The sequence below is a fragment of the Aulonocara stuartgranti genome (assembly GCF_965226115.1).
Source record: "Aulonocara stuartgranti genome assembly, chromosome: 7".
NCBI lineage: Eukaryota > Metazoa > Chordata > Actinopteri > Cichliformes > Cichlidae > Aulonocara > Aulonocara stuartgranti.
This window is the reverse complement of record NC_138945.1, coordinates 64,108,503-64,129,184: the sequence shown is the minus strand read 5'-3', so window position 1 is coordinate 64,129,184 and position 20,682 is coordinate 64,108,503. Positions and strand designations below refer to the sequence as shown.

Here is a 20,682-nt window from a genome sequence, read left to right as displayed (position 1 = left end):
CACTGAAACTCATTCCCCAGTTACGGTGATATATGTGATTTTTATTTTATATGTGTAGTAAATACACTTTTTGAAGTACAGTCATGTATAGGCATCAGATTTTCCTGTTGCTGCACCATCAAACTGTATGACTCAGTGCTTTTCTTTTGTCTCTAAGGTTACTGGGAGGTAAACGGCTTTGGTCTGTTTGGAATTTATAAATCAGATTTTGATAAAATTGGAGGGATGAACACAGAAGAGTTCAAAGACCGCTGGGGTGGAGAGGATTGGGAACTGTTGGACAGGTAGCTCTGCAACATAAACACTCTCAAAGCATGTATGACACAGAGTGAACAAACTAGTGAACATCTAATTTAACCTCAAAAGCTGTGTAAAAGCAGTGCATGTTGTAAAAAATGTCCCTGTGTTTTGTAAAAGTTTATATTATTAGTGAAAGTGCAGCTCAGGAAGGGAAGATCACAAGAAGCTTTAAAAAGCTGAACATTTATGTTTATAGTGATCAGGAAATTATCTTTTAAATTGTAATTTTTCAATGTTAGTCCTTTAATCTGCGTTGTGGCAGAGGAAATTATAGCTGTAGCAATTTCAAAACTTGAGCTAAAGAAACCGAAGATTATTATGTATTCATGCGGTATCAGAATAACACAATTTTCTGACTTGGGAAAAAAAAGGACCTTACCTGACTTAAAAGAAGTAATTTAAAGCAAGGACACAGCTATCAACGTGTTGTTTAAACGCTCAAGGTAATAAAATACAGCGTACCTTCATTCTAATGTTCATGTTGTTCATGTCCAAATTCTCATTTAGAAGTACACGAACACATGAAAATCAGGGTTATCAGCTTATATGCAGGGTTATCTTTTAGTGTAGAAGTGTATTTGCAATATGATCTGAGACAAAAAATGAAACTTCTCTCTGTCTCTCTCGTTCGTTAGGGTCCTGCAGAACGGTTTGGAAGTAGAAAGACTACGCTTGAGGAACTTCTTTCACTACTACCACTCCAAGAGAGGCATGTGGAATGCCCAAAACAAAAAAACTCCCAAGGGATAGCGCAGCCTGTTGGTCAGAGGATCCTAAACCTACCTGCAGACCCACTGTGTGTGTGAGAGAGAGACCTGTCGGAGCTCGCTCACTGCCTGAATTCTGCCTTTTCGAAACAGGCTCCTTTCAGGGACTCCTCGGACCCTGTTGTGTATTTGTCTGTACGAGGAAACTGATTCCAAATTTGAAATTTGGAGGCGTGGTTTTTACACAGACGGACCTGAGTCATCACTTTGCCTCACTGACTGAACTACTGTACAGAGAGAAGAGTTATTTTTATTCTCCTTTTCTCTGTCCTTTTTGGTGCAATGTTTTCAGACAGACTGGAAAGCAGAGAGCGTGTGTGTTTGTATGTGTGGGTATGTATATATAGGTGTGTGGGTGTGTTGCCATGACGGAAAGCACCCCTTTTTTTTTTCTAACACGGAGATGTGGAGACAACCTAAGATCTTTTTGCTAACATGCTCTCACGCGGGAGCCTAATAGAATGTGTGTCAACGTGTTCATCAGGCGATTCAGACGCAGGGTTGTAGCTCAAGTAGAGGAACACTTTGTTTGATAAAGCAGTACATCAACTTCTACCTGTTAAATATCATTGACTAGAATGACTGAGGTGCTGAACTCCTCTTTGTATCTGATATTATAAACCACAGAAAGTTTTCCGTTCAGAAAAAGCCCTTTCTCAAACAGATACATCCCCTCTTTCTCCTTCTGTATCACCTTTATTTTATTCCTTTCTTTATCCTTTTCCTTGTCATGCTAACTTGTGTGTTTGTATCTGTTTGTAATATTATTTTATAATGTCAATTTTAAAATAGAGCATTTATAATAATGCAAGCTATTGGTTATGACTTGATTTGTTTTAAGTGATGAGGGGGTTTTTCTTCTTCTTTTTTTTAACAAGGGACTTTTATTTATCTGGATTAAGCATGTGCTTACATTTGGCATGCTATTCCTGTTCAATAACACTGAATTTGTGAGCATTTCAGATCTACTGACAGATTTTTTTTGTTTGCAAACTTCATTTCTCGTATTAAAATCCCACAGAGACGGGGAATGCTTGGCTGTCGAAAATACAGATACTCTTCTGTTTGAGCTTGTTTTAAGCACTAACAGAAGGGAGACCAGTTCATGTGTGGGACACAGTGGTGCAAGGCATGGCTGTTTCACAAATGTGTGCCTTTATCAGGGTTTGGCTGCAGGCAGTTTTTAAGCTACTTTAATGACTGACGAGGGCCGAGACAAGCAGAAATACAACGGTATTTATCAGCAGGCTGTAAAGTCAGTGTAAATTCAGATATACTGTAAAAAGAGGAAAATAATATTCTCTTTAAAGGATCATAGAAGTGTCACTGTTTATTGTATTATCTCAAAAGAAAGGACATGTTTGATTGAGGTTTTAGTGATACGAAGTGTTCACTGGTGAGATAGAAGGAGAATCGTTAAGAATGACTACTGAGTGGGAACAGAGGGTGTGATAAAGAGTCACTGGCAGCTGCAGTCCAGTAGGACCCCACCTGCTCCCATTATTTTGGCTGGAGGCCGGGCTCCTAATGCCTTCTGTTTATGCAACATGGCACTTATATTGAGGAAGAGTGGCTGGAGGGCTCTTGGCTGGACATGTATATGGATGAACACTAACGATCTGTTATTGACTATATGATTGTCAAAATGCCCTCTAGACCTTTTTTGCCTCTACAGAAAAAAAGGTCTACACTGTACATAATTTTGCATTCACATGGGACTATTTAAAATAAAGGAAACACATTAATATAAGAATATATATATATATATAGATATATATATATATGAAACATTTACAAAATGAAAAATAAGTATACATTCCGAGGTAATTTCTGTGAAATTGTTTTGTAGAGAAAAGGTTTTAAGAATGTATTGTACTTTTATTTTCATTTGTTGTTTGTTTGTTTGTTTTTTGTTTTTGCAAATAAACTTTTATCCTTACATCTGGATAATATTTTAGTTTTTTTGTTGTGCGTTTATTTATGTTTTTGGAACCCTGGTCTCAATACAGAAAAAGTGACACAAAAGTAAAATAAAAATGTTATTTGTTTTTCTGACCACACGGTGGTGCTCGTCCCACACGGGCCGTGAAGTGGTAAAATGGAGACATGGAAATAACATTGCTCAACATATTTTGAGCAGAGGTAGGGTGATTCATTGCCAGAGAAATAAAGCTTACTACAGCTGACTTTTCCAGTTTTCAATTATTTCACGATATTTTTTTTAAATGAACATCTATTTGTCAATATAAAGGATAAATAACATTTTCCCATTGCTATATTTTCTGTAAACTATAGTGTTCGAAGGATTTGCAAATTATAGCTTTTTGTTATTATTTATATGCTACACATTTGTTTTTGGGAAATCTACATGAACAAAACAGCCAGAGTATTACACATGAATTTGTCTGGGAAACACTACTTTCAATACGCTACGATGACGTCAGTCAGGTGATGAAGCTTCCTCCGAAAAATGGTTTCTAATACATCCAGAGAACTCATTGTGCATTGATCACATATCACACTGTGATCACATATGAGTGATATGTGAGAAGTGAAACATCATGACGCTAACATTAAAAAACTTCCCAGCAGAACTGACATTTAATCATTGACACGGTTGTGGCTTTCCTCTCTAGATCATGAGGTAAGCGCTGCCCACACCACAGCTAAACAAGGTCTGGATGAGGCAAGCGCTGACCCCTTGTGATCTCCTCTCCCGTGTCCCGTGTGTCTTATGCTCTGACTAACAGCAAGAAATTGGGGAGTTTACATGTACTTTAGTTTTTTCAGTTTCTATGACTGACTAATACAGACAGCATGATACGAGTGCATGTACATATCAGGACTGGGTTTTTCCACTTCAAGCACACAGACGATATGTCATGTAACATGTGGGTCTGTATATACAAGATAACATTTATTGCAGCCACTGTTGCGGTCCAGCAGGTACGTAGAGTGAGTCTTGTGCTTTAAACCCCTTATGTGTAATCGAGACACACCCTGCCTATGTGAGCGCAGACTAATGAGAAGCAGGTAGTAACAGGCCTATTTTTTATTAGTTCTGCTGAACTGGTGCTGAATGAGCAGAATGTACAGTGCACTACTAGTTAACCACTACAAAATCTCTCATTATTCGAGCTGTTGCAGTATTTCTGCCTTCCTTCCTGTTCTAAATAAGCTTAAAATGCAGTTTTCGGTGAAACCCCTAAACCTTGTACAGTCAAAAGTAAACTTTACTCCACCTCATATGGTATAAGTCTTACACCATTACTAGGCGCTCAGAGTATCTGTTACACTTACAGTGCAGTTGACTAATATGCAGTGAACAAGCCATGTACTTCTGAGTGAACGAGAGGAACTAACTAGGGACTGGATGATGTGCCATGTATCTGTTACTGTTACAATAAATAGTATTTAATAATTTAATCATATTTAATAGTATTTTTGAGCTCTCGATTTGACAAAATAATATATTTATAAAATAATGTTCTCACAAAATATCTGAAACATTGTGTGATACTTGGATAATGGGCAAATGCAGTAGTAGGTCATACACGTCAGTGTTACGGTATCCCTCTTTCAGGGGAAATTAAGTTTACTTTTGTTTTCCAACTTAGGAGAGCTTTTAAGTGTGCTCTGATTGGCTGACGTGAGAGTCGGGCGTCTTCTGATTGGTGTTTGAGCTGCTTCCGCGTTGTCATTCAGCAGCAGTCCCTCCTCACGCACATCTGCAGCCGAGTCTCTCCGGTACACTGTACGTGACGACGAGCTGTGAGAGGAGAGCAGAGATATATATTCGAACTTTTCCACAATTGTCTGCGCAAAAAACAAAGACTTTCTGTCTGTTGAGCGGCTACATGGAGCTATTTTATAAGTAAACTCGACTCTGGCTGTATTGAAATCGCGGAAGGACTGTTTTCATCTCTTAAAAGACAGGTTACCGGAGGAAAGTTTAAATCCCGGTGAGATCAGGGGGAAGGTGAGCCGGGTGCGACTTGAATCATCCTGGCTGTCCTTTTTGTAAATGAAATAGAGAGAGTTTTGATTCAGTCTGCTCTTTCTAACAACCAGGACTTTGTCTGCTGAAGGAGTTGTAGTATTTCGCCGTCCCACGCTGAACTCCACAGCATGTCTGACAAGTGTTGCGCTGTGTAACCAGTTCGTCCAGCTCGCCGAGGAGTTTCGTCAGCTGCTTCTCTGACTTTGCAGGTAAGCCGCTGAGGAAGTTCGCCTCTCTTCCAGAAGGTCTCTGTGAAGGCCGTTGGACGACAATGGCTGGCTTGAGCAATGCCCACATGAAAACCCTGGAGGACCTAACTCTGGACTCGGGCTACGGGGCGGGGGACTCTTGCAAATCCCTCAGCCTGTCCTCCTCAAAGTCAAACTCCCAGGCATTCATGACGGCCCCTCACCGGGGGAACTGGTGGTACTACTCCGGCTCCATGAATAGCAGGAACAACAGCTGGGACACTGTCAACACTGTCCTTCCAGAAGACCCAGAGGACATCTTCTCCAAGTGTCCACGCTTACCTGAACTGGAAGAGTTTCCATGGACTGAGGAGGAGGTGGCCAAAATACTGCGTAAAGTGGCCGAGAGTGGGAGCATGAAATGGGGGACTACACCTGTGTTCTCACCGGAGGCTGTGAGGCGGCTGTCCACCCTTCTCCGCAGGGCTCTGATCCGCATTTCCAGAGAGGCTCAGCGTCTCAGCGTCATGCACTGCCGCTGCACACGCTTCGAAGTGCAGAGTGCCATGAAATTGGTGCTCAGCTGGGCCCTCGCCGACTACTGCGTCTCTGCTACAGTTAAGGCCATCTCCTTGTACAGCATGAGTGCCGGTGAACTATTGAGGAAAGGCAAGTCCGCCCGCTGCGGCCTCTCCTTCTCTGTGGGACGCTTCTTCCGCTGGATGGTGGACACCCGCATCTCCGTGCGCATCCACGAGTATGCGGCCATATGCCTAACTGCATGCATGGAAGCTTTGGTGGAGGAGATAGGTGCCCGGGTGCTGATGGCCGAGAGGGGTCATTCAGGGCCTGATTTGGGGTCAGGGTGCGTCACGGTGAGTGCAGAGGCCATGGAGGGGGTGGTCAACAATGACGCGGAGCTGTGGGGAGTCCTGCAACACTATGAGCACCTCATCTGCGGGAAGAACGCTAATGGTAAATATAAATGATGTATATAAAAGTGCATTTAAGTTAACAGTGCATAGCATAGAGTGAGGACCTTCAGTGAATGTTTTGTTGCATACTATTTTTTGTATCACATATTGGTCTTCCTGAGTGTTGATCACAACTTTCCACTCCCTCTGAGTCCATGTGTGGAAAAAGGTTAATTGTGGCCTGGTGCTGATTACAACAGCAGCTTTTAGTGTGTGAGAATTTGATGTATTTGTTGCCAATTTGACTTGTCAGAGTAAGAAAATTGCCTCTAATGTGGGCAAAGAAGGCATTTTCTGTTCAACCAAAGTCACAAAACAACAAATTGCTGAGAAAAAAGACTCAACCAGCCAGATTGAGTCCTCACATGTCACTCTGGTGTTCTACTGTTGTGGTTTGGAGTGCAGAGAGCCTTCAGAGTCTAGGCAGGAGGCTTGTCTGTTGACATAGCTCTCTGTATGCGCTGACTTCACCTCTCAGCCTCTCGCTGTGTTGGCCACACTCCTTTAAAATCCTCCCTTTCTTCCATTTCCTCATCCTGTACTCCTGGTAGACAGATCTCTTTCACCCACCACCATCCCTGCATACTGTTTCTTACATCTCTCCCTCCTCTCTCCTCCAGCTACAGCTGTGCATCCTGCTCCCTGCCTATTTGTTTCCTCCACCCTCACATCCCTTCTGAATCAAGTCTCTTTCTCCGCCTTCTCTGTTGATCCCTAGTACACTCACAGTGCTCTTTCCATGACTGTTTTGGCAGCCCAGCGTTGAGTTGATGCATGAGCTTGTGTTGGGACAGTGTAACCAGCCTTTGTTTGTGGCCCACTACCAGCTCCCTGGAGCAGAGCTATTTTACTGCAGCACAATGGCCTTTTGTTGTGTGATCGTGCAGCTTAGTCAAACACAGAGGGAGTCAAAGCAAATGCTGAGGATGCATACACGCACCAAGGAACAATATACACAACTCAGAGAGAGAGAGAGAAAGAAAAAATAACTATAGATAGTCAATATTAAATACAATTATGAAGCACACTTGCACAATTATGTGCAAGTGTGCCGTGCATGTGGAGAAGACGCTAATGTAACACGGCCAACTTTTGATCTGAGATCAATGTGCTCGTAATAGATAGTACTTTCCCACATGCATGCACTCACATATTAACTGCTACCTTCCATTTCAAAGTCTGTACAGCTTCCAGTGGCTTCATCATTATATCTGCTCCATTTAAGCCTGCAAGTGCTATAAACAGAACATTGCTGTACATTAGACAGGCCTGTTGTTTGGTTTTACGTTTGAATTGGGGTGCTATTTCATAAAAAAGTTAAAAAGCAGCTTTTGTCACATTACTTCACCAGATGTCTTTAGCTTAGGTTTGGCCTATTTTGGTGAGTTTAGTCACTGGTCTTGAGAAAGACCATCGTGTGATGTGTGTGTGTGTGCATATAATAACAACAGACTATTATTCTGACCACCATAGCTTTTTATAGGGCTAAATCTGGGATATGGAAGCCACATACCCCTCTACCATCTTTCCACCTGACACCCTACACCCTAAACGGCAACCTCCTACTGCTGAGCAACATCCCCTCTTTTGCCTACCACCCAAACAAAAAACAAATATCCATTTCCTTCTTACAAACCAGTATGGGAGGGTAGATTATTGATCATATAGAATGCATGGCACATTCTATTAAAACTCCTCCCTCTCACTTGATCTCACTTCATCTTTCTGCCTCTTTCTCAGAGGCTGACCCACATCTGGAACTCTTTAAGTTAGAAATGACTTGTACGGCTCCAATAACAAAACTGAAAACTCCCTCCCTCCCTCCTTTCCTCTTGCCCTCTCATGCTTAGTCTAACTTTTGGCTCTCTCTCTCCCTCTTTCTCCCTTTTTTTTGCCATTGCGTTCACATCCACATCCACTTCATCTTTATCTGTTTATTTCTTCTGGTCTACAGGGAGTGCATTAGAGAAACCCAGTTGTGATGTGCCAGGATCTTATTCATTACACTTGCAGACTCACCCGAGCACATTGACATGCACACAGACCCTGAAACCAATTTAGTCTTCTTTGCTTGCATATAAATGGATCTACAGCACTGGTTGAACGCTATACACAATGTGACTATACAGAAGAATCCATTTGTCATTTATTTCTCCTCACAAGGAAATGGCGTGAGCGAGCACTTCCTGGTATAATTTGTATTGACAGTACAGTGGAGCATGTTAAAGTGCAGAGTAGTAGCTTTACTAATGGACAGTAGAAGTGGCTATGAAATCATTGATCGTTATGTCTAGCACACAGATGTGTGTTAAGCTTTGGTCTGGCTAATAGGACAATTTCCAAGTGAGCACCATTCAAGTGTTTGGAGGACTTTTTTCCCGCTTTTCTCGGACTTTATAGTTGTTTGCTCAAGGGGCTTGTAACAGCAGTCCAGTAGTTAGATTTGCAAACAGTTGACTAGAGGGTCATTTATTTTGGGACATGACTTTAAATTCAATCACCAGCCCCATTCACACTTTGCACTGGGCAGTAGTTTGATATTTGGGTTGCTGTTCTAAAACTTGAATGTGAATACTTGTATAGTCTGAAGCAGGGGCTCAGTGAAAGAGAACGTTCATGCTCAAAATATTATACATGGATAGATAAACTTAGTCCAGTACTAACATTTTTTTTCTTCTCTCTTCTTTCTTTAAATCCATGAAGATAGTAAAAAGACTGCTAGTATTGGGTTTGGGGTGTACTGTCAGAGCATATGATTTGCTACTCAGTGTTTCCCTAAATATGTATTTAGCCCATAAAGAGGCGTGGGAACAGTGGGCAGAGAGATGCAGGGAGAGGAGCCCAGTGCTGTGGTCACACAGATGGAGAAACCAGCACTCTGAAAATACATTCCCCTGTTGCACAAATCTGGTGAGGATCAAACTGAGTTTTGGGAGAAAAAAACCTAAAAATGTTAATAATATTAAGGGCTCGCAAGAGTGTTGAGTATGTTGGAGACGAGCATTAACAACAAACCCGTTTTCCTAAATATCCACACGGATTAATTTAGGTGACCCGTTTGAAAACTGCCGGCAGACATTTGTTTGAAGGGCCAACAAAACTAAGTGTTAAAGCTTTAGTAGATGGGGTTAATGCTTCACTAAACTCTCGTGCTTTTGTGTTAAAGCTTTATTTGTGACTGCATGTACCAGGCTGCATTCACACTAATGGTCAATGTCACTGATTGCAGTGGTTGCTTGTGTTGTCCCAGCTGTAAAAACAGTAACCCTTTAGAGTTCTGTGTTTCACTGTACTTAAATGTGGTTTCTTATACTTGGCTTTGCGGATACTGACCCTTGTTGGCAAACCATGAGTGATGCTTTCACAGATATGACTGCACGAATGGTTTGTCTGACTAGTAAAAAGCCAATAGCACCGAACCAGGAAACTATCACTGACTTCTTATCCTCTCATGCAGGTGATTGTGTCTGTTAAATTAATGAAAATAAAGTCAAACAATAATCTTGGAGTTCATATTGTGAACCACCTCAGGTATAACTCCTGTTTCTTTTAATAAAACTGTATTGCCTTCTGGCAATGTACCTCCTATCATATTACAGCAGCATGAGTCACGTTTTTTCTTAACACTGTTTACAGTAAATCACTGAAGGGAGTGGAACCAAAGAGATGGGCATGGCAGATATTCATGGGAAAGAGGTCAAGTGACATACAAATAGTGATTGCAAAGTTGAAAGCAGTTGTTCCTTTGTGTCTAGATTCAGAGTTCTAATCTCAATATTGGAAATCGGTATTCTGTCAGCAAACTGGGGAAGTTATATGTTTATAAAACTTCTTTGACCTGTTTACACTGAAAAATGTGCAATGGGAGAGTCACATTCCTCTGTCCATAGGGCTGGGATTACAGCTCGGGAAGCTAATGAGGGAAGCAGGATGACAGGCTGGCAAATGGTTGCAATCTTTAACCAGGCATCTTGGAGCATTGCCTGAATGTCAGCAATATCTAAGAGGAATAACAGTGCATTGCATCATCTCAGTGTAAGGGCTGACACGAGCTTTATTTATACTCCTGCCCGCGTCTCTGCAGTGTTTGCGTGAGACCATTTATACTTTGGTGTTTAAGTGTAAATGCTTCATCACTGAATGCTAAACAGTTAAAACAGTGTGACTCATTTGCCGAACCCGAGAGTGTGACACTGTAGGCAGAGCTCAGCTTAGAAATCATGTTCACATGGATGTTGCATTGACACAAAGCACCACCTAACTTGATATCTTTAGAGATCATTGACAACACAATGGTATTCCCTGATACTAGTGGTCTATTTCAGCAGAAGAATGCACTTTACCACTTTTTTGTTTGTTTGTTTTGTGTTCAGTGTAGATTTGCATGTCATCAGAAAGCCACTGTTGATGTACATCTATGATTGGATGTGAGCAAGAAGGTCACCAATTTCTGAAACCTTTAAGGAGGTTAAACTACAGTAGCCTTTCTGTGCTTATGTTTCTTTTGCTTTTTTTTGTCAGATCTGCCCAATCAAATGGCTATAAAGGACCTAACCTAATAACACAACCAATTCATTCTAGCTGAAGTACAAGAGAAAAAATATCTCTATACACAGATGCACACAAACTCTTTATTCATATTTCATTCAATCCTTTATTTGGTTGTTTCTGGGCCAGTGCAGATCAGTTCCGCCTTGCCTTTAAACATTCATTCCATTCACAGATATCCCAAAGAGTAAACTCTGAATAACTCCCTAAGTCTGTGTCAAACCACAAACCCCTACTAAAATAATCAACTTTCCTGCTTCTTACTCTGAAAAAAATCAGTGCCAGGCATCATGGTTGTAATTGCTAATAGGCATTAGCTGGAATGCACCCTTTCGGCAGCTTGTATCCCCCAGCAAAACTAAAGCCAGCCATTGTAGTCAATATAGAACCATTTTGTGGGTGATTGGGTTGTAATGTTTTAATTACACACAAATAGATCAGATGGGAGGGCTGCATGGAGAAGGATCGGGAAGTGTGCAGTTTAAGAGGAAACACATTTTTGTGAGCATGGATTGGATTTAATTACTCTGTGCTGCGTTCTCTGATATAGCCAGGTAGATTCAAGCCAAATGTCTGCAGCTGAGGAAGAGTTAGAGTCTGTGTGGAGGATTGCTCCAGCGTGTACATGCAGCCTGGGAGCCAAAGTAAAGGCTGTGATCACTCCAGCCAGTGCTGAATGAGGGCACAGCTTCTTTTGGATGTTCTTCAGCCGAGCTTGGAAAGTATTTTTTTCTTCTTCTTTCCTTTAAAGTCTAAACTGTTGTTTTTGTAAACAAGCTGAAAGAGGGAGCTTTTTGTGACTCTGTCAGTGACCTCTTTGTCCACCAGAGTCAGAGAAGCAGTGTGTGGAGACTGCAGATCTCAGATATATTGCACTGGAAAAGCAAACACAGTCGCTGGTAGCCTCACCGTTGTGCACACAGATTTATCCCCTCGAGATAGTCACACTTGAGTTCATACTGATATTCATTTACATATGCACATACACTACTGTACACATGAGTATTTGCAAATTTACACAAGTAGAGTATTTCACCTTAGTCCTTCGGGATCCAAATACACTATTTATTGTAGTTTGTTGTCTTTGTATTACTATTCCCATCAGTGTAGTTAACAGTACAAAAAAGACGAACAAAATTGCACAAGTACGCTAGCTTAATAGTTGCCATTGCATGGCTAGAACAAGCTGTTATGCACTACATACCAGCTTCTTCCTCACTGGGACAAACCAAGGCCCAACTCGCAGTACATCACTCGCAGGTTGAGCATTGGTTCATAGTTTGCATTAACGATGGGAGTAGTTTCTCTAACTCCCTGAACAACGAGCCAATTTTCCAGAGGGAGAAGTTGGATAGAGAGAATAGGATGGAAGCAATGGAAAATAAAAAGCAAGCACAATGCAAGAACAGCATTTATGACAAGCTTTTTGGTAAGTGTGTCAGGCTCAGTGAGCACAGTGCCCATTTTGACAGGTTAAAGGAGTTGTGTGCATACATGTCAGAAGTAGGTCATTGCAGCCTTTGAAATTTCTTGCGCTTGTCTCTGCTTTGATGTCGTGCACTCTCATCCATTTCTGCCTCTAGTCCGATTCTGATGGTATCTGTGCTTTTAAGAGGGACTGCAGTGTGCATACTGGGACTGTGTGCAGTCCTGAGTTAGCCTTATCTGTCAACATGGTTGATTAAGGGCTGACAGAGTGACAGCTAACAAAGGCATTAAAACACAGTGATGAGCACAGTGATGAGTGGAGACTGTCTACGGTACTTCTGTTTCACCGAATTCAAGAAGATGCAGTTATCTGAATGCCCAAAGAGGAGTTTTGCTTTTTAAAATTTCTCAAAATGCCCGTGACCAGTGACAGAAATGGATGCAGAGTATGGCTGTTGGTTATCATTGCCATCGTAAGTAAGGGTACTACTTGTTTAGTCTTCCCTTCCCTGAACTGTCTAATCTTTCTTCACCAGACACTGGAATGTGTTTGTTTGCATGTCGAGCCTGCAGCTTCATCAACAACAACACGTATATAAACTCTGAGGCTCAGCAGATTTTGCCCACATCACAGGATATATCAACCCTTTCCCAAGTTGTGCTGATTTGCAGACTTCTTTGGCTTCATCTAAAATGTTTCACTTGGTATGGCCTATCAAATCTGGTTATTTATTTATTTATTTGACCTCTGTAACAGCATATCAGGTAGTCATATTCCAGTCTTTTCTGGCACATGTTATTTTTCTCTATCCAATCCTACTGCTGTATATCTTCTCTCTTTCTTTTTTTTTTTTTTGCATCTGAAACCTTCTAACCAGCAGTGCCATCTTCTAAAAACATCACCTGTTGGGGCATGGTCATCCACATGGATATGTGGTGATTAAAAGAGCCACCGCAGCACACAGCATATTTAGACCAAAAACCATGTACAGTTAGGTTTCCTGGAATTCCCTTGTGGTTAGTGCAGGGAAGGAGCCATATGGAGTACACATGTGGGCACAGGAAAGCAGACTCTGTCAAGACAGGACACCCTCTGCTCCAGACTTAAGCCTCTTTCTGTCGATAAGATCTGTACAGAACATCCACCACATGTGTACTCCTTCCTGAAACTGAAATAAACAGATCAAATCTCATAGGTAACCAAAAGAGGATGTCTACTATTAGGAAAAGCCAACAATGAAATGCATTTGATGAAATAAAAGTATGACTTTAAGAATATCTGACATACACTTTGATTTAAGAGGTATGCTTTTGGACATGAAAGGTTAGATTAACGCTGAGGACAGAGTTTGTGGGGACATCATCAGATTATCCTAGTTCCCAAGTTCCAGACTTTAAAGACTCCTAGTTATACATAATCACCATGCATTTCCTTTGAAAATGTTAGCCATTATACATAGGTCATAGGTTTTGTTTCTGTTGTGTTTATAGGGCTTAAATGCTATTGCTGTTGCACTAAGAAAATTCTGACCTAACACTCTGTTTGTGTTACTATGTGTCTGCACTGGATTTGTCCCTTGGGCATGATCCTGCTTATTTGGGCTACATCTGTATTTAACTGTGTACATATGTGGGCCCATGTCCATGGAAGTGTGTGTTTGACTGGATGTGTTCTGCGAATTGATGGCCTCTGTGTTTTTAGCCACATCTGCTCTCTGTTTCTGTGTTGTGTTGGCCATCTGTGTGTCACTGCTGGGTCACAGACAGTGCTGGACACCAGCACTATTTCCTCTCCAGGACTGATATAATCTGAGCTGTGGAGGGGAAAGCGTGTTATGTGGTAGGAATTTTATACCAGTGAAAGGATGCTTTGTTGAACGTGTTCAGAGAAATGTAACCTTAAAAAAAAATCTAATAGTTAAGGGCTTAAGAAAAAGGGTGGACAGTGATCCAGTTTTATTAATTTTTTTATTGGTTTTTTTTTTCATTTGTTTATTGGCATTGATTAATTCTGCAGTCTAGCTTGCATTCTCTCTGAATGTGAATTGGTCTATTAGTATCTTCAGTGATCTGAAGTGAGTTTGTATTGCTTTTGTCTATGCATGGAGAGGCTGTAGAGGAAGTGAGTCAGACAGGAGTTAAACAGAGCACGAGTTAAACTAAAATACTCAATATTTTCCCCTCTTTTAGACTTCTAGGAGCAAATTACAGCCTCAGAAAACAGCCTCAATGCCAACACATTCATCAGCTCATCAAACCTAATTTGGTTTAACTCTCCATGAGCCCAATGGGATTTTTAAACGTGTTAGGATTAGACATTTCTTCCACCAGCGTGGCCTGTAAATACAAGTGTGACTAATTATAGCCCATTCTTATTTCCACATGCTTTGCATTAGATATTAGACCACGCACCGCATATAGCCTTGTGGCGCTTCTGTTAATAAGTCTTATAAAGGAATTCTCAAAAGCTCATTCACAAATAAGTTAAAATCTAAAACCTACCCAGTTAACAGAGGTGAAAAATAATGTTGTGGAGCTGGTCAACATGACTTTCCATTAGACAAATGCCCGAGCAATTACATACTTGTCTATAGCCTGGCAGGAAATGCCTCCACCACAGAAGGAGCCTTTCAGTACTCCAGTCAGGTGCTAAGAAAGGGTGTGTCCGTCTGCATGATGGAGATGCAGGGGGCATATGTGTTGCGAGTTTAAGGCTTGCAGTGGGGAGGGAGTCAGCCTGAGGGTTAGCAAGTCATAAATATTGCAACGCCAACACCCAGCCAGTTAGCCGAGCCCCAGCCAAAAAGAACAGCTTTTACTCTTTCAGGTGGTGCCATGCAAACATTTCAACATAACTGCCTTAATTTGTTTTGCTGAAAGGCTTTGTTTGACATGAGGTCTGCAGGCAGGCTCCACAGTCCAGGCAGTCTGATGTCAGGGGAACGAGGGAGAATGTACATACGACAGCAGCCTGAGAGGAAAGCCCAAATGTGGAGACTGAGGAAGGAGAAGTCTTGGTGCTTCTCTGACTCTGATAACATTGTGGCTCTATCTTGCTGTCTGAATATACAAAGATAACTCAAACAGAACACGCTTGCACACTAAGACAAAAAAATCAAAAACACCAGAGATATAAGCACAGTCTGATAAGTAGCAAATGGGCAGACACAGATAGAAAGGAACCTACACTATCAGCATGGAGCGGGTTTATTTGTTTTCTGAATGGAGTTGTGATAGCAAGTACTTCTTAACCTCATTGGGATCTCTATGTGATATCTGTTGCTTTTCAGGAAAGGAAAGTGGAAAAGAAAACACACATTCTTTACATCCATCATATCTGAATGGATAGCTATAATCTCCAGCGCCATGCTGGGAAAGAACAACTTGATTTAAGCTTCTGCTTGCCCTGACCCCTGGAAGCTTCCCAAAGGCTCCATCTTTCTCTCCTTCCATGCCGCCCCCCCCCGATAAGAATAAAGAGAGGGCTCTTTATTCTTATCAGTCACACTTGCTACTCTGCGTTACTGCGAGAGTCTTCATCATCTAATTACAAGGAAATCAGTGACATAGTGTTTTGTATGTGTGAGACAGTGATTGAATGATAGATTTGTATTGAGCTTTGATTTTGGTACAATTTGCCAGCAGACAGGAAGAGAGAAGGGTTATGAATGTGTGTTTTAAAATAATTTAACATGTCCATACTGAGGAATAAATTATGGACTTACTCAAAAGTAGTGAATTGCACAGTGAGAAAAGCAGGCCTGAGGGACAAGCACAGAGGGGAAAAAACACAGCTGAACCTGCCTAGTGGTTCTTGGCTCTTGTGGACTGCTGCTCTGTAGCCCATAATTACCCTCTGGCCAACTTGTGTTAGTAGCTACAGAGTAGTGAGGTCAGCAGTTAGCTGACAGGTCAAGTGCTATTCATGCCCTGGCTCATACACTGCATGCAACTTTCCATTTAACACTCTCTGGCTTTTTTTCTGTGGTTGTCTTTGTTATGTATGAGTTCATTTGCATTTCTGCAAGATGGTTTGTGTGTCACCACAGTGTAAAACCAAAATCAAGGAATCACTCCTCCTCGTCTTCTACCTTCCAAACCCTTTTCCTCCCTGTTTTGCCTTCTTTTTCTTTCTTTTCTCATCTCTAGTTCTGTCTTGCCAATTACCCCTGGCCAAAGGTCAGCCAGAGACTTCCCATGCAAATCTGTATCGCACACTCCTGCAGACTCCTGCTACCCAGAGAGGATGACTGGGGAAAGCATAATTATGTTCACATGAAAACGCACCCAAGAGGTCTTATTTTAAATATATTTAGCGATCTCTGGGTATCATATTGTATAGATCTTGACTGCTAGGTTAACCCTGGCTTTCAGCAGTGGACCAGAAAAATCTTTCTTTCTTTATATATATACAAATATATATCACTGTCTTTATGTAGAATTCCTTCTGTGCACTAGATCTCATCATTAGTATCTTATGTTCTGTTTTCTTCATGTTTCTTTCAAGTGGTTGAAGGTAAAAATGTTTCTTGTTATCACTCTCCTGTTTCTGAACGCCCTTCTGAGATTGCATGGGGGCTGAAATTGGAGCCTGGGAATTGTTCAAGGGTAAGGAAACACTGTGTGTGTGTGCATGCATGTGTGTCGGTGCGTGTGTGTGTGTGTGTTAAACCTATGAGGTTAGGTATTCCAAGACCCAACTCTGAACACTTGGCAAGCAGTTGAATGAAATATCCCATGAACCTTTCCTGCTGTCTGTCTAGCCATATGTGGTTCTGGGGTTTCCCGTGTGGGCAAAGCAAGCATTATTGTTTGTCTTGGAATGGGACAGGAAGTGCAAGAACTAAAAGTTAGAGAGAGTTTTAAAAACTGTGGAATTATGGGGCAGAAAATAGAGATTTTGCCCAGTGAAAGCCTGTCAAGAAAGAATTGCAGGGGATGGTGAATAAAGATGGCGAGACCCGTGCATATGCTCAGCTGTCATCATCACACACAGTCAGACTATAGCAGCATATAGAACAGGAGAATGAAAATAGGTTGTTCATTTGTATTGGATCTGTGTATGTGTGCACGCAATAACAGTCCTCTCCTCAAATTTGTTACACATAAACATTCCTCTACAAGACTCACACACCCACGCACACCACCCTGTTTAAAGCGTCTCTGGCTGTTGGGCAGTTATTTTTCTTTGGGAAGGGTAGAGGGGTGTGTGTGTTTTATTGTGTGTGGTCAGGATGTGGCTAGCACCTCTCAATAGTCATGATTTACTAACAATACCCATGGTGGTTTGAGCCCAACACTCAGCACATATTACAGGTCTGAGTGGGTTTACTGTACAGCAATTTGGAAACTTTTCTCCACTCGCTATACCCTCTTATTTTGTTAAGATTGCGAATATGTTTCAAGCAGTGTCAGTCACAATGATTTATCATTTGTTTCCTGCCAGGTTATATTAATTTCTGTAAAGGATACAGTTGGTAATATAAAATTCACATGTGTGCCAGGGTGTGAGTTTTTGCGTGTTTGTGTTAGGAAGAGCTAACAGACTGTCAGTTATTATTTAGCCATTGTGGCTTTGGGTAGCAGTGTGGGAAAGTCAGCTGAAGTAAAGTGACCAGTTCTTCTGCTATGCTCAGGAAGAAATGTGTACACACACACACACACACACACACACACACACTAGTTGCCAAAGCTATTAATCTCTTTAAAGGCAAATTGGCTTCATCCATTGCATGGTTTGTACTTCTTACAATCCTCTGTTTGTTAAAGTTTTCTGGTTTTGCAGTTGTAAGAAGCAGAGATTGAGAAAGGCAACAGTCTCTTGTGATATCTTGTCTGGGATGCTTGCCTTTTTCCCCCATCTGCTGCTTAGAGCATGGGGCTTCAGTGGGTGGTCCACAGAGACCCATGGAAGAGACTCATCTTGACCTACGTCTTGACTGCACACAGTCACACACACATTCGTACTCACGGAGCTACAATAGTGGAAAGACCCAATAAAACGTACCTCAGGGGTAAATCTCACGTTAAGTTGCTAAAATGAACTCCTAGTAACTTTTAAAGGAGACGTAATGAGCGAAGCTTGTCTATAGCACTTGCAGAAGCAACAGCTGGGAACGCAGTAACAAACATAACCCCTGTATACACACACATGCTCACCTCCCACAACTTTATTTGTGTAGCTCCCATGATTGCTGCTGTGGAATGTGTGAGCAGGTGCCCCCTATAGAGAAGAAGCAACACAAACTCATCATAGACTTCTGAAATATTTGTGCTGGACACACATCACTGTTTGGTTACTCTGTGCTACAAAATAATGATGACTTAACATAATTGCTGCAGTATTTGTATTTCTTAGTGGAGTCATTTTTTTTTATTTAACCAGAAATATTAACACTGACTGCTTTTTGTGATATTTGGCCGGCTTGCAGTTAGTCAGAAGTACAGAAATAAGAAATAAATGGGTACACCAGACAGAGATTTATGCTTTTTCATGTCTTGTTATATCTTGAGGTGCACAAAAATAAACTGAGTGGCCAAGACCAGATTCACACAGCCTGGTGCTTTAATTTTCTTTCTTTGTTCGTTATTTCTATTTCTTTCTATTCATTCTTTCTTTTTCTCACACTCATGACACAAAATGGGAACTCAAGTCCAGAAATGCAGAGAAGCACAGTCATCATTTCTACAGGAAGCAGAGAATCGCTGGAGCGAACACTGTATCTGTATTTTCAGTTTTAGTACAGAAGGGCATTGTGGTTTCACATATATGCAGATTACCACAAAGTTAGTAAGTTCTTTTCTCAGTTTCTCATTTTGAGCTTATTTAAGGAAAACAGAGTAGATAACACAAGAACTCCCAAACTCCGTGCCCACCACCACTATGCCATCGGCATGTTTGTAAGTAGAGTAAAGACACAATGACGCTTTGTTTAGCTTTTACGTGTCTTCTGTATCGCTGACCACCATGTGGACACTTGCTACCTCATGAACACAAAAGAGGGTGGATATGTGTCTTTGTGTGTCCAGTTGTGGCTTTATGTATGTGAAGAGTTTGGGGTCAAGAGATTACATAACTGAATACAGGAATGGTCTTTTAGTCGGCTTTGTTTGGAGGTGCGGACACTCCCTCTATGTTCCGTGTGTGTGAAGGGGCGTATAAGGGGTGTGCTGGGGTCATAGGTGAGCTGTAAACCTCAGTGGGTGTCAGATGGGTCATAGAGCATATTGAATAAAGTGACTGGTCCGGTTAAAGCTATTTTACTACGTCTTGCTAAAGAGGTCGACATCTTGACACACCCTGCCGGTCCCTAACGCACCTAGGTCGCACAGACGGAGGATATTTAGTGCTCTGATCCGCTTATTGCTGTCATCTGTGAGACTGACACATGACCCCATCATTTGTGCTCTTTATGACATGTCAGTGATTGGCGCATACAATTAGTTCGTTCTGTTTTTATATGTGTGTGGCCAGACTGGAGCAAGCACATTTATCACAATGTCATCATTTGTGCCTGAGGTTAGGGTGGCTCATTGATTTATTTGCAATATTGCAGATGTTCCATCACTGACATTGATTTCCTGACTAATTGCATGAGGTGCTCTGTCCGCTTTCAAAGTACAACGTTACAATTGTGCATCCCCTCCCAGTATCGAACTATCTCCTGTCTTTTTGTACTGAGGACAGTTGTTGTTGTCATCAGTGGCCTGTAAAGGCAGACAGATGTAAATGGACCCAGCCCTGCTAATTACGCCACACAAAGAACTGCTGGCCTTTTGAGCAAAGCTCAGCTTTGTTCACTCACTGCTGCTGAGAAATGCTGATGAGTTGTAATGTCCATGAAATGATGCACATTCATCCTCTGTATTTATCTCACCAATGGCAGGCTATAATGGGATGTCTGTGGGTTGTCCTTTCTTAATGCAGGTTTAATTGGAATGTGTAGTAGTAAGAGGGTTAATGCAGCACTACTCTACAAATCCTTTATTGTCTTCAAGAGACATCATAGCCTTCCACATTCATTGCGCTGACTCTGGAGTTTTTAATCACTTAAACTGAAAGTGTCTTTGCTCGAGTTACTTTACTTTGTTTGGGTGCTACACATTACACAGACTATGTTGTTGTAATCACAGAATATTTTATGATGCAGTTGTATACAACTAGAATATACGAGCAGTATGCAAAACGTGGAGCTTTTCTTGATAATGCTGAATGACAAAAGGTTTGTTTCTACTCTTTCACTTATTTAGCATCTTGATTTTTTGTTCACTGTTTAATATTTTTGGATGTTGTGTTGCTTAAAACAGGATCTGATTGATTGCTGCCCTCTGTATCAGTTTGTTTCAGTGAGGGGGAAACAGATTTAGCTTAGAAGTGACAAAGATAAGGAAGCAAAGCAGTGATTGAAAGAGTGAGAGGACCTACAGTACTTATCGTAATCTACCCACCACCCCACCAGCCTTGTTTCCAGCCCCCA

At 41.5% G+C, this 20,682-nt stretch overlaps 2 protein-coding genes across 6 annotated transcripts in view; both read left to right on the top strand.

Annotated features, from left to right (window-relative positions):
• The window catches only part of b4galnt4a (beta-1,4-N-acetyl-galactosaminyl transferase 4a), a 165,470-nt gene extending 162,794 nt beyond the window's left edge, over positions 1-2,676 (top strand). For all 5 annotated transcript variants that reach the window (XM_082539927.1, XM_082539928.1, XM_082539931.1 and 2 more), the window contains exons 19-20: positions 158-284; positions 936-2,676. In XM_082539927.1, the coding sequence (XP_082396053.1) occupies positions 158-284; positions 936-1,050 (242 nt within the window). In that variant the 3' untranslated portion in view covers positions 1,051-2,676. The remainder of the gene's footprint in view (positions 1-157; positions 285-935) is intronic.
• A 2,113-nt stretch (positions 2,677-4,789) lies between these two features.
• Positions 4,790-20,682, top strand: part of abtb2b (ankyrin repeat and BTB (POZ) domain containing 2b) — a 40,586-nt gene continuing 24,693 nt past the window's right edge. The window contains exon 1 of the mRNA XM_082539934.1: positions 4,790-6,230. Coding sequence (XP_082396060.1) covers positions 5,339-6,230 — 892 coding nt within the window. The 5' untranslated portion in view covers positions 4,790-5,338. The remainder of the gene's footprint in view (positions 6,231-20,682) is intronic.